The sequence below is a fragment of the Mesoplodon densirostris genome, chromosome 4 (genome assembly GCF_025265405.1).
Source record: "Mesoplodon densirostris isolate mMesDen1 chromosome 4, mMesDen1 primary haplotype, whole genome shotgun sequence".
NCBI classification, from domain to species: domain Eukaryota; kingdom Metazoa; phylum Chordata; class Mammalia; order Artiodactyla; family Ziphiidae; genus Mesoplodon; species Mesoplodon densirostris.
Window position 1 is genome coordinate 10288256 of NC_082664.1, and position 13197 is coordinate 10301452.

Here is a 13197-nt window from a genome sequence, read left to right on the forward strand (position 1 = left end):
GGTATCTATTTTTTGCCCATCAGTGGCTCTCTGGAACCCACCTGGAAGCTTCCTTGCCTCTGGTTTAAAGGTACTCCAACATAACTTGGCCAGCACGAAGGTCGATCCTTTGAACCCTTAGCCCGATCTCTCCTGTCACGATCACCAAGGGACCCAACCTCTCAAGAAACAATTTTCCTCTAAATAACCAAGCTCATTAATAAATTTACAAGAGTTCTTTCTCAAGCTAGCTGCTGGGGCGTTGGTAATTACAGGAAAGCTTGAGGTCCCAGATTCTATCCAAGTCAATTCAATAGGGCCAATAACAAGAAACCCAAGACACCTTAAAACCTACCTGCTGTTCTAAAATATCTCCCAAACCTAAATGAAGTGTAATGACATTTATGTAACTACCACCTTACAAGACAAAAACTACCTCAACTCATACAAATGTTCTAAAATAACTTCATCTATTTCTGAACGGTCTAATAACACAGGACTGAAGTTGTGACATAAATCAAATCAAATGATACAAGCCAGTGTCCTGTAGTGGAAAGCCATGAAGTGGACCTTGCATTTGTAAATAAATGATGTGTGATATTGCTGTTCGTACAATGAACTTTGGTGTCACTGTTCTAATTCTCACAGTGAATTCTAATTATGCCGATCATTAAAGTTATTCAGACTGACATCAGATAGCATCTTCAATTTCCCAGTTGGCAGAGACTTGTCAAGCATAGAGAAAAAAAGTATTAATTAACTTTGGAAAGAACATTTCCATTTCTTGTAGAACCCAGTGATTCCTTAAACTTTTAAGCTCTCTGGAGACTGATTTGATCTCACTATGATTCATAAGCATCTGGGTCAAATTATTCGCCTAGCAGCTCTCCCCTGGTGCTAATTCCAGGGAGGTTTCCTACATTGATGTTTCCCTACAAATAAGTTTCTTATCCTTTCATTTTTTAGATGAACCCTAAGGGGACATAGGCAGGTTTAAGGAAAAGCCGAAAGGAGCAAAATTATGGAAAGGTACCCTATTACACACCAGATGTGAAGGCAAGGGACAATTTTGCAGACTTGTGTGTGCCCCACGGCCAGGTACTCATCCACGGACAGTAAAAAAGTGGTTTGTTAATGGTCTTCTTTCCAAAGGACAAGGTCACAGCCTCGGCTCGGCCACCACATGGCAGCTGCACAGGCAGCTCTGAGCACAGGGCTTCCTTCCAGTGCCCTCACTCTCATTTGTAAAGCAAAGTGCTTCCAACAAGTGAGCTCCAACCTCCTCTAAGGGTCTGTGTAAGCTCTTAGCTTAGAGCAGACCCCAAAGGTATTGATGGGATGCAGTATACAATGCACGTAATATAAAACTTTTTTATGCTTCCGGACGCACAGGCTCAGCAGCCATGGCTCACGGGCCCAGCCGCTCCGCGGCATGTGGGATCTTCCCGGACTGGGGCACGAACCCGTGTGCCCTGCATCGGCAGGCGGACTCTCAACCACTGCGCCACCAGGGAAGCCCCGTGATATAAAATTTTTTGTGGCAGTAATCTGCTTTTCTTTTCCCTGAAGCCCTGAGGTCTGTAATTTATGAGGGGCAGTCCTCTCACTTGACAGGGCAGTCCCCACGGATGTGGGGATGGGCTACAACTTGCCTTTCTTTTCTCCTGGGAATCTCACAACCTCTGGGGGTAAGGAAGGAGCCAGGAGCTGTGAGCTACAAGACCACCCGGCAGGTCAATCCTTACCCCACCAAGTCTGTCTGTTTTCAGAGCTTTTCCAAGTGGCACTCCTGTAAACTCAATAATCAACACAGAACAAGTCTTCAGAACAGCTCCGGGGAAATAAGCCATCCCTCTTTCCTTGTCATTTTTGCTCTTTTCATTAAAAAATGCAGCTTCGGGCTTCCCTGGTGGCGCAGTGGTTAAGAATCTGCCTGCATTGGCAGAGGAAACGGGTTTGATCCCTGTTCCGGGAAGATCCCACATGCCGTGGAGCAACCAAGCCCGTGCGCCACAACTACTGAGCCTGCGTTCTAGAGCCCGCGAGCCACAACTACTGAGCCTGCGTTCTAAAGCCCACGAGCCACAACTACTGAGTCCGCGCGCCTAGAGCCCGTGCTCTGCAACAAGACAAGCCACCGCAATGAGAAGCCCGCGCAGCGCAACAAAGAGTAGCCCCCGCTCACTGCAACTAGAGAAAGCCCTCACAGCAACGAAGACTTACACAGCCAAAAATAAATAAATAAATAATAATTTAAAAAAAGCAGCTTATTCTTACCTCTGCCACTGTAAAGATATGCTTCTAAATAAATGCTCTGTTTAAGCAAGCCCTTGGAGACGAATGAAGGCTTCTGGGGACCCAAAGGCACACGGTGACCGGATGGGCTTTCTTCCCTCGAGTCGCTTGCTGTAAGGCTTACCTCTAGCTCCACCTCCAGCCTAGGTGGAGACGCAGAGTCTTGGTAAAAGACACCATGTACTGGAAGATCTTGGCTATGATTCCAATTATGTCCTTTTTTATAAAGGCCCCATTTTATTTTTTTTTAATTTTAGGTGTTTTAGGTATCTATTCTTTGTTTTTAATTTACTTATTATTTTTGGTTGCATTTGGTCTTCATTGCTGCGTGCTGCCTTTTTTCTGGTTGTGGCAAGCAGGGCTGCTATTTGCTGTGGTGTGCGGGCTTATCTTGTTGCGGAGCACAGGCTCTAAGCGCATGGGCTTCAGTAGTTGTGGCTCACGGGCTCTAGAGCGCAGGCTCAGTAGCTGTGGCGCACGGGCTTAGTTGACCTGCGGCATGTGGGATTTTCCCAGACCAGGGCTTGAACCATGTCCCCTGAATTGGCAGGCAGATTCTTAACCACTGCGCCACCAGGGAAGCCCAAAGGCCCCATTTTTAAGGAATAAAAGACTCATGAGATCCCATTCTTTGGATGGCTGCTAATGCTGCTCCCTGTCCAAGTGCAGTGCAAGTGGCCTAGCACAGGTCTTCAGAGAAGGTGAGTGGGGCGCCCCCCTCCAGCCTCCCCACCTCACTTCTCACCAGTCTGCCCAAGCCTCCAACTGGATCATCAACATCTCTCAGCGTTCACAACACTTCCCTTCGAAAAATCAGAGTACAGCTTGATGACAATTTTTGTGGCAAATTTAACATAAGAGTATGAATGAGAATCACTATTAATTCCTAAAATCAAAAGGTCAGAGGTGCTAAAAGTCCTTACTGACTGAATGTCTGTGTCCCCTCAAAATTCCTATGCTGACATATAATCTCCAAAGGGATGGTTTTAGGAGGTGGGACCTCTGGGAGGTGATTAGTAGGTCATGAGGGTGGAGCCCTCATAAATGGGATTAGTGCCCTTATAAAAGGGACCCCAAAGCGCTTCTGTGAGAACACAGTGGGAACACAGCTGTCTGTGAAGCAGGAGCAGGCCCTCACCATACACCTGATGTGCTACAGCCTTGATCTGGGACTTCCACCTTCCAGAACTGTGAGAATCAATATTTGTTGTGTATAAGCCATTCAGTCTGCGGTATTTTGTTACAGCATCCCAAACGGACGAAGACAAATACTTATTGCTATTCAGATTAACAGCTTACACGTGGTATCCCTGGGTTGGCAGTTTATTTTAAAAAAACAACACCCCGGTTATCTTATTTTCTTCCTTGTCCATCGTTTTTCTTAACAGAACAAGTTACAAAAAATTGGGGATGGGGGTATATGATCTTTGCAGACTGACATATTTGCAGAGGACTCATGAATAATAATGATGATTCAAGAGCTCCTAGGTTTACTCCTGAATCAATCAAAGAGCAAAGGACAACATAAGAAGGAATTGCGTTTACAGCAATCTTGTCGTACAACATTGATGATGACAGTGCAGTGGTTACAATTACATTCACGATAGGATATTCCTTGCTCAAACACCAGACGTGCTAAAATCACCAGGCTGCTTACAAACTGGAGGAATCAGTGCAAACAGTCATCTGAAGAGCAAAACCCAGAATCGGGAAGGCTATTCTGGCAGTGAGGTCGCTTCCTCGAGTGGGCCGCCCTCACTTTGAGTCTTGATCTTTCTTTTCATCTAAGAGGGCGGAGCGGATCCCCAGCTTTTTCAGTTCTTCCACCAGGTCCCCATTCTGGTGCATCTGCAGAAGAATGTCGCAGCCCCCCACGAACTCGCCGTTGAGGTACACTTGCGGGATGGTGGGCCAGTTGGAATAGTCTTTAACGCCTACGGGGAAAGAACATGTAAGCGTCATTTCAGTGGTCAAATACTTGTATGGCAAAATACGTTTCTCTGCTCCTAGGGACACCCTGTAACCCTTCCTGGCTCCCCACCCCTGGGGGACCGTGTACTTGCTACAAAGAGCCTAAGCTTTAGAGGTGAATGGACCGCTGACTCTTCCAATTATAAACAGTGAGGCCTCCATCCTCTGTTTCCACCCTTATCTCACAAAGTTTTTATGAGAATCAGGTTACATAAATCTCTCATAAACTACCTGACACACAATCGACCCTGGATGAATGGCAGAGAACTTGACTGGTTAATGCAAGTGACACAAGATACACAAGGTTATATTCCCCATGCTTCCGTGGGCCACAGTTTCAGCAAAACAAACAAATGAAAGAAATGCCACTCCATTCCCAAATGGACTACCGAACATGGATCCATCATGATAACTCACTGGCACGCTGGGCAGCCCCCACCTAATGTTTTCCGTGCCTGTCTCGGCTGGTGAATTGACAGACACTGAGTCATTGGCTTTGATCTTTAATAATTCTTTTACCCAAAGACAAATCCCTCTCCTGTGGCTAGACTGTGGCCCTCATCCTATTCAGCCCCTCAGATGAGCTCTCCATGGGACAGCTGATCTGGCTCAGCACAGAACTTGCAGGGACTGAGTGAAATGAAGGAAAGGCCCAAAGCTCATGAAGGTCCACGTCCTAGGCCAGGCGCAGGTCCATGGGGTGAGTGAGACCCACTCCCTGCCCTAACAGACAATGGCTTTGAGGACACACCGAGATGAAGTACGTTCAGGGACAGTGCAGCCATGGGGTGACTCTGTGCAGTGCTGGGTCACGAGGATGGTGGCTGTGAAGGAAATGTGGTTTCAATTTTAAGGCAGAAAAGATCACTCTTTTCTAAATTCCTCCTTACCTTTTACTTCCTTTTCTACTCAGAGGTTGAGATGAAGTACACTTTTTTAAATGTACAAATAAACGAAACAGAAGTCAACAAATTCTTCAGGCAAAAGACAGTATTACACAAATTTTAGAAATCGGTCAAGTGGTGGGTTTTGTGTAAACAAACTAAAAATACAAAACCTTTTTCTTGATGCCCTATCATTTATTATCAGATGAGTTTTACCAAGTAAAATTACCAATATGAGTTATATTACAAATAACAGTCCCAAGATACCATGTGTTTTTCTCTTTTAAAAGTCACTGCTTTCTAAAAAACAGCAACTTCGCTCGAAACGACAGCGCTAGAGGGCCCCCAGTAGAGAGCTTTATCTTTCTTCTGCAGACAGACTTCATGGATAGAGAAATGGTTACAACGTTATAGGCCCTGAAAAGCTCACTTCTAAGCCACTCTGGGTTTCTGTTTAAAAAGAAAATCAGCTAGAGGTCTGGAGGTTACCAATAAAGGGCAAATTCCATTAACCATCAGAATGTCTTTATACTTGAATACCCTGATGAATTCAAGTTTTTTTTTTTTTAATTCAAGTTTTTCATCACTCTGATGTTTGGTGCTACATAAATAATTACGTAGCATGTAAGCTGTATGTTTTGGATTTTTTTTTTTAAAACTCTATCCTCAAACACAAAGAGTCGATCAGAACTTAACTTTACGTTTCCAATAACACACCTTTTTTTACTTTATGATGGGAGGAGATTAAGAAACGTTTAGAATATGAACTTTTTGCTTCTAAACTTTCTTAAATATCTGTTACATTTATGTACATGAACCATTTATCTGCACAATATTATATCTGGGTATTTTTTCCAATTAATAATACACTGCATTAAGTTTTTCATGGCAATGAATATCTACTGATTCTTTTGGTGAGTGCCTACAATTTTTGAAACACACCAAAGGTGAAAACAAATTTGCCATCTGAGGGCCACCCAAAACCACGTTTAATCCTAAAAAGTACAATTTTTTAAAATAAAATCTTTGTTGAGTAAAAGAATGACTTGCTTTCATCAATCGTTTTTATGGTACTACACTCAACCAAAGCATTAGGCTTGTCCTATTTTATGGTAGCACACTCAACCAAAGCATTAGGCAACAACTAAACATTACACTGTTGCAGACCATACATCCCAACTATAAGGGAAGGAAGGAAATCCATCCTAACCACCAAAACTACCAAAATAAGTGAGCTTTCCACCATCCTGAACATCCAACATAGTCACATGCAAGGGAGGCTAACTCCTTCCAAACCCCTTGGCCTGTGACTGTCCTAATCACTTCAAGAACTCAGAAGAACCCACCTCAGAACACATGGCTTTCTGACAGCATCCAAGGTGCCCACCAGCGGATACTTTATCAAAATTAAACTTAACTACTTCTTTAATTTTTAGATTATCAAGCGTCACAGGCGGCTGTTATCAAAGCAAAGCTCTGACATCTCTCCTAAAAACGATGCCATTTTCCATGTTTAAAAAGTCTTATTACAAGTTTAAATATTTAAGGAAATACCCAAATTGCTTCCTACAGAGTGAAGTGAGAAACTTCCAGTAAGACTACATTCATAAATTGAAAACTAAAACAAATTCTATCAATTCACAATTAATTGTTTAAGCATGGCTAATTTTTCTCACCCTTTAAATTTTCAGCAACTGCAATATACAGTGATAATGCTTTTAGGTATCACATGGAATAACTCAGAATCAGAGAGCAACTCTTGAAAATTAGAAAATCATACCCAAGAATGAATTTTAATGATAACCATATTTTATAGATGACAAACTGTGATTCAGTTTGGGACAGAAAATGGTGACTGCCAAGTTATATAACAGGTAACACTAGGACTGGGAGTTAGGAGGCTGTCTTACAAAATCAGTTCTACATACACCTACTGCCCCACCAAAAAAATGTCATGTTCTAAAGTGTCAAGCCAGAGGGGAGAAAATGTTATGGAAAATTCCTTTCCAGAACTTACAAAAGGTACTTTTCAAAATTCATGACATTTCAGAATATTGGACCTCGTTCCTGGTTTGGACAATAATCATAAGAGCGCCATGATTATAGTTTTCTTTATTCCCGGTAGATTTTCAGTACACGAGCTTCAGAGTCTGATGCAGGTTGATGCCAACTCTGCCACTTAACGAGGCTCTGTTCCTCGGGCAAGTCATGTCACCACCTCCTGGAATCGTATTTCTCCATCTTCCTTAACTTAAGAGAATGATGTTAGCACTACTTGACAAAAAGTAAACCGCGGTGCCGAGGGACAAGGCGCTGGTTTGGGGGTCAGCAGACTGTGGCTGGCTGGCTTGTAAATACAGTCTCGGATACATCTGCTCATCTCTCAACCTGTTTCCTTTTCTGTAAAACGGGAATAACTCTATGCCTCACATATTTGTTATGAAGATTAAATAAGATATAATTGGTGAAATGAATGAAGCTCCCACAGCGCCAGGTGCACCGTGGCTACTCTCTCCACGTCAGTGTCCTCTACCCCACCCTCCACAGGAATGCTTTCCTGACAATGTACGCAACGGGGTAAACGAGGGAAAGAATGCAGGAAAAATACCAGTGAAGTATGCCATGCAGTAATAAAAATACCATTTACTGAGCTAAGGGTTCCTGAGTTTCATACTCTTAAGTTTTTCACATATCTAATCTCATTTCATCTTTACAAAATTCCTACAAGTTATGTATAATTATCCCTATTTTACAGATGAAGAAATGAAGGCTCAGAGAGGTTAAATAACTTAACCAACGTCACAGTGCTGGCATACGGTAGAGACAGGATTTGAGTCCAGGTGTCTTAGGAGTCTAAAGGCCAGGTTCTTGACCACCAGAGGTGGTCTCTGGCCGGGGGCTGGCATCTGTCACTCCTGCCCCTCCGTGAGCCCCACCTGCACGACACATGGATCTGCAATCCATGGGACTGTTCCACATCTTTAACATTTATAGACACAAACGGCGTTAAGCCACAATTACCCTTTTGCAATTTGCTTTTTGACTAAGCATCGGCTTTTTAGAGAATACATCTAGATCTAATTCCTTTTTTTTTTAATTTTTAAAATTTTTGGCTGCGTTGGGTCTTTGTTGCTGTGCGGCTTTCTCTAGTTGTGGAGAGTGGGGGCGACTCTTCGTTGCGGTGCGTGGGCTTCTCATTGCAGTGGCTTCTCTTGTTGCCAAGCATGGGCTCTAGGCACATGGGCTTCAGCAGTTGCGGCGCACGGGCTCAGTAGTTGCGGCACGCGGGCTTCAGTAGTTGTGATTCGTGGGATCTAGAGCACAGGGTCAGCAGTTGTGGTGCACAGGCTTAGTTGCTCCGCAGCATGTGGGATCTTCCCAGACCAGGGATTGAACCTGTGTCCCCTGCATTGGCAGGTGGATTCTTAACCACTGCGCCACCAGGGAAGTCCCTAGATCTAATTCATTTTAACCACAATTTAGTTTTCCATCATATGACTAAGCTACAGTTAGTTGCCTTCTTCAGTCTGCTGCTAACAGACCAAGATCTGTTCTTGCCCACTTTTCATCATTACAAGGAACACTGCAGTGCTCACCCTTACGTGCATCTCCTAGCTCACATGCAGGGGACAGTCTCTCTAAACAAAGGGGTGGCAAACTACAGCCTTCAGGCCTAAGCCGGTCCACACCCTTTTGTAAATAAAGTGTTGGCCCACATCCTTTTGTAAATAAAGTGTTATTGGAACTTCGCCCCGCTCATTCCTCTATGTGTTGTCCCTGACTGCTGTACACTGTAACAGCAGAGCTGAATAGGTGTAACAGAGACCACCAGGCCGCCAAAGCCTAAACTATTTACTCTCTGGCCCTTGACAAGGAAGCTTGTCGATCCCTGATGTAGCCTAAATACCCGCGAGTGAAACAGCTGGGTGTTCAGCTCTGTTCACCTTCAACTTGACTGGGTACTGATGGTCACTCCTTCCAAGTGCGGGCACCACTTTATACCCCCACCTGCAGCACACAACCTGCCCACCAGACACCTACGCACACTTGTTACCTGATTTTTAATGCTTACCAACGTCATAGTTCTACTATTGCCTTAAATTCCTTGATACTGGAAAGGCTGGGCATATTTTCAAATGCTTAATAGCCATTCAACAATAGGATGATGGGTATTCATTCAACAGACGCTGTTCCCGATTTGAGGAATACAGTGGTCATCTGAGTAGGCAGACATTCGAGTGTCTATAATGTTTTTAAGAGCAGGGAAGAGTTTATGATAAAATGATAAATAAAAGAAGCATTTATTTATTCATTAAAACACGCACTGAAAGCTCGCTTTCCATAAGCATCACACACAGTGCCCAGGGAGCCGCAGAAGACACGTTCCCTGCTCTCGGGAGGGCAAAATGCTATATATAGACATGGGTGATCTCAACTCTGTTAAAAAAGAAAAAAAAAAAAACTGTTAGAAACTAGATCCAAATGTTAATAATAATGGTTTATACGGAATTACAGGGGATTTTCATTTTCTTTAGATTTTCAGTGTTTTCCACATTTCTCCCATGAGCACGTTACTTTTGCAACTGAAAGTAAAGATTAGTCTTTGTTAAGACCAAGAGCAGGATATGGTGACATCCATCCACCGTGACCCTATCCCTTTGTGGCCGTCTTGTGGGTGCTCCAGATTTTTAAAAAGGAACCAACCTTGAGGAAGGCCAAAACGCAAAGCTGCCTCAGTCACCTTGGTTCCTTGGGTCTCAGGCCTCAGGCTGACACCTCTGTGCATCATACTCCCTGGCTACATCAGGGATCGACAAGCTTCCGTGTAAAGGGCCAGAGAGTAAATAGTTTAGGCTTTGTGGGAGAGTAAATAGTTTAGGCTTTGGGTCTCCTGTTGGGAGACCAACAGGACCCTCTGACTTGGGTCCTTTCTAAAACTCAGCCTTCTCTGGCACAAGAAAACAGGAAAGGCCAATTTTGCAGAAGCCCCTATCCTGTTACTAGAAGTGACCTTGGGTCTGGGAAAAGTTCACAGACATATCTTCAGTTGGCAAAAGCATCAGACAGCCTGCCAGTCTCTCTTGGTAAACCTGAAGGTGTGGAGAGCAAAAAGATGAAGAATCTTCACGTTTTAAAGCCTCACGCTGGCTAAACTAATCCCCACTCTAATAACGTGCTTACACCACCCTGCCCTAGTCTAGAGGTTAATACTTACCACAAGGTTTACTTTTCTAGGCAACGAAAGACGTGTTAGGTTCAATATGTATGTATGCAACACATTCACTAACTAAAAGTAATGGTCTGATGAAGCTCAATGGTCAAGAAATTTAAGGGTTAAATTCCTGTTGCTATTGTTTGAACACTTAAGAACAGAAGACTGGAAGTCAGATACATAAGTGCTCTCGGCAAACATTCCTGCTGTTACTTTCAGTTTACTGGCCATATTCCAGTATAGCCCATCTCTGGTTACATTTCAAAAAAATGTTTCAATTCAAGCATAGTTGATGTACAGTGTTTCAGGTGTACAGCAAAGTGATTGAGTCATACCATCTCTGGTTATATTAAACAGGAGAACAGAAATTCATAAACCAAAAACTCTCAAAACTTTAAGCTACGCAAGACACCAACAACACAACGTTTTACTAAGGACCGCAGTGGCAATTTGCAAGCGGCCTGAGGCAAGGTCCCAGCAGAAAGATTACAGAGTAGTTTCTCCTATCTTATCTTTTAGGCAGAGACGCCACTGCTGCTGCATGAAGACTGCAGATCACCCTGTATGTGAAAAAAGCCAGCAATTGGTAGCATTCCAGCAGTCCAGGAAGGGAGAAGGATCATGGGCGTAGCACGTGGTAATAATATTACATATGCCTCCTGGTAACTCTAAGCTGCCTTCACGCCTTGTTTCCACCCACCAAAACCGAGAGTTCTATAAGGATTAGATTCCATGGGAAAAAATACTTTTAAAACCATAAAGAGCTAATAATAAAAGAGTTGCCATTTAATGGATGCCTTCTGAGTGCGAGATAAGAGGACAAGGCACTTTCTAAAAGTTTTATTTTCCCTTTTTTGCTCACAAAACCTTTGCCAAGTGTGATTTCATTATCCTCATATTATCGAAAAGGAAAATGCAGTCATGGGACTTGCCTCCCGTTGCACAGCTGATTGGCCAAAGGAGTCTAACCCAAAGCCTTTCCCTGACGCCAGCCTGTCCCATCTTGTTGGAATGCCTATGATTGACAACTTCAAATGTAGAAGAGTAAAATACAGAATTCTGAATGGAGACTACCATAGAACTTGAGGCCCTAAAACACTTTTTAGAACACTGTCACTAAACAACAGCAGGAAACTCAGGGAGAACTCAGTCACTGAAAGTCTAACTGGAATGCCACCCTTCAGGGGGTACAGGCACGGTCCCCCCTATGCCTCCACCAACCCCACCCACCCCAGCCAAGGAGCAGACCCGGGTGTTCTGGCCTCTCTCTCATCCCCCACTAAGATAAAATAGAAGAATGCAGGTATGGTTCTCAGCAAGGTGCTCATCAGAAAAGATGCTAGTTAACTGTAAGGGCCCTCCATCCTCCCCTCTGGGCCACTGAAAAGTCAAAGACACTACTGGGTCTGCCCCAGACTCTGACTGGCTCCTGGAGCTCCAAGCTCGAGTGAGCTAGGGCCCAGGAGTCATTCCTCGTCCCTCTCCCCACAAGCCTCTCCAATCCCTCGCCACCACAAATCTCCCCCATCCTTGAGTATCTAAAAATAAATTTCACGTTTTTTTCTCCCACACCAGATCCCAACTAAGACCTGTCCAAAAGCTGTGTCAACCGCTCCTGTAGCAGCAACAGAGAACGGTCCCTGACACCCCGAGCCTCGAGGCAAGACAGGCCAGCGTCTGAGCCCCTAGCCTCAGACAAGGGCAACCTCGACCCTCCCCCCGCCATCAACAGCACCTCTCCTTATCCACGAGACAGGGCAGCCCCTCAAAGTGTCCCCGAAGTGCCTACCTCTTAATGGCTCTTCCTGTATCCCTCTCTAGCCACTTCCCCAGCCCTGCAGAGCAGGGAGTCAGGCTGCTGACCACGCTCCTTGGATTCAGACGAAGGGCACTGGCCCCGAAATGCCTTTTTCAGCTCAGAATGAGGACCGGGGAACAGCTGGGACTTACTCCATTGCCCAAGTTGGCCCAGAGGCCCAGATCCTCGAGATCCAGTTCAAGTCGGTCAGGCCCCCACCCCAGACCCGTGTGGAAGCTCGTGTCTGAACTCCCCTCGAGCCCCCGGACGGACCTTGCCCGACAGACCCTCGACCCCGCAGAGTGGCCTCGGCCGGTCGCCCCCCAGCCCCGCCCCCGCCCCCAGCCGGCTCTGACCTTGCCGGAGCTGGGGGTCGTCCAGCACGTTGTAGGCCGCGTAGTCGCGGACACCGTGCAGCCGCAGGATCTGCACCACGGCGTTGCTGAAGCCGCACTGGGGCTGCTCCGGAGTTCCCTTTAGGAAGACCACCACCCTGTCCTTCTTCACCAGCGCGGCCAGGTGCTCCGACGAGCCGCTGCCGCCCGAGCTCGCCGCCCGCACGCCCGGGCCCCGCAGGCCGCCGCCCGCGCCGCGCCCCCAGCGGAGCAGAGCCGCAGCCGCCCGGCCCAGGGACCCGCTCATCCCCGCACGCTGGCCAGAGCTCTCGACGTCCAAGTACCTGGGGTAGCCAGCTGAAGCCTTCCCGGGGCCCGGCCCGCCGAGGCCCGGCCCGCCCCCCGGAGGTCCTCATTGGACCGGCGCCTAACAGCTCTCCGTGATTGGAGAAGACTGGCCCTCAATTGCTGGATTCCACCAATCATGTTACTCGTCCCGCCCCGACAGGTTGGAGGCGGTCCTTACGCCTGAGCCGCATTCTATCGCCTTACCATTGGCCGCCGGCAACCGTTTTGTCAGTTGATTGGAGAGAGTGGATGTCCATCAGGGTCACGCTCCGAGGCAAGGGGAGGCGAAACGAGAGGGAAGACGGCTTCGTTCTGAAGGGTAGATAGGCCTGCTGGGATGCTCCGGGAGGACTTGGGACAGGCGCTGGGCGGGGT

The 13197-nt window shown here is 46.0% G+C and overlaps 1 protein-coding gene across 1 annotated transcript; it reads right to left on the minus strand.

Annotated features, from left to right (window-relative positions):
- Positions 1 to 3587: 3587 nt before the first annotated feature.
- GLRX5 (glutaredoxin 5) lies at positions 3588 to 12839 on the minus strand. The gene is made up of 2 exons (XM_060097908.1): positions 12496 to 12839; positions 3588 to 4208 (listed from the first exon to the last, which is right to left on the minus strand). The coding sequence occupies exons 1-2, from the start codon at positions 12779 to 12781 to the stop codon at positions 4030 to 4032; spliced, it is 465 nt and encodes a 154-aa protein (XP_059953891.1). The 5' UTR covers positions 12782 to 12839; the 3' UTR covers positions 3588 to 4029.
- Between the last annotated feature and the right edge of the window lie 358 nt (positions 12840 to 13197).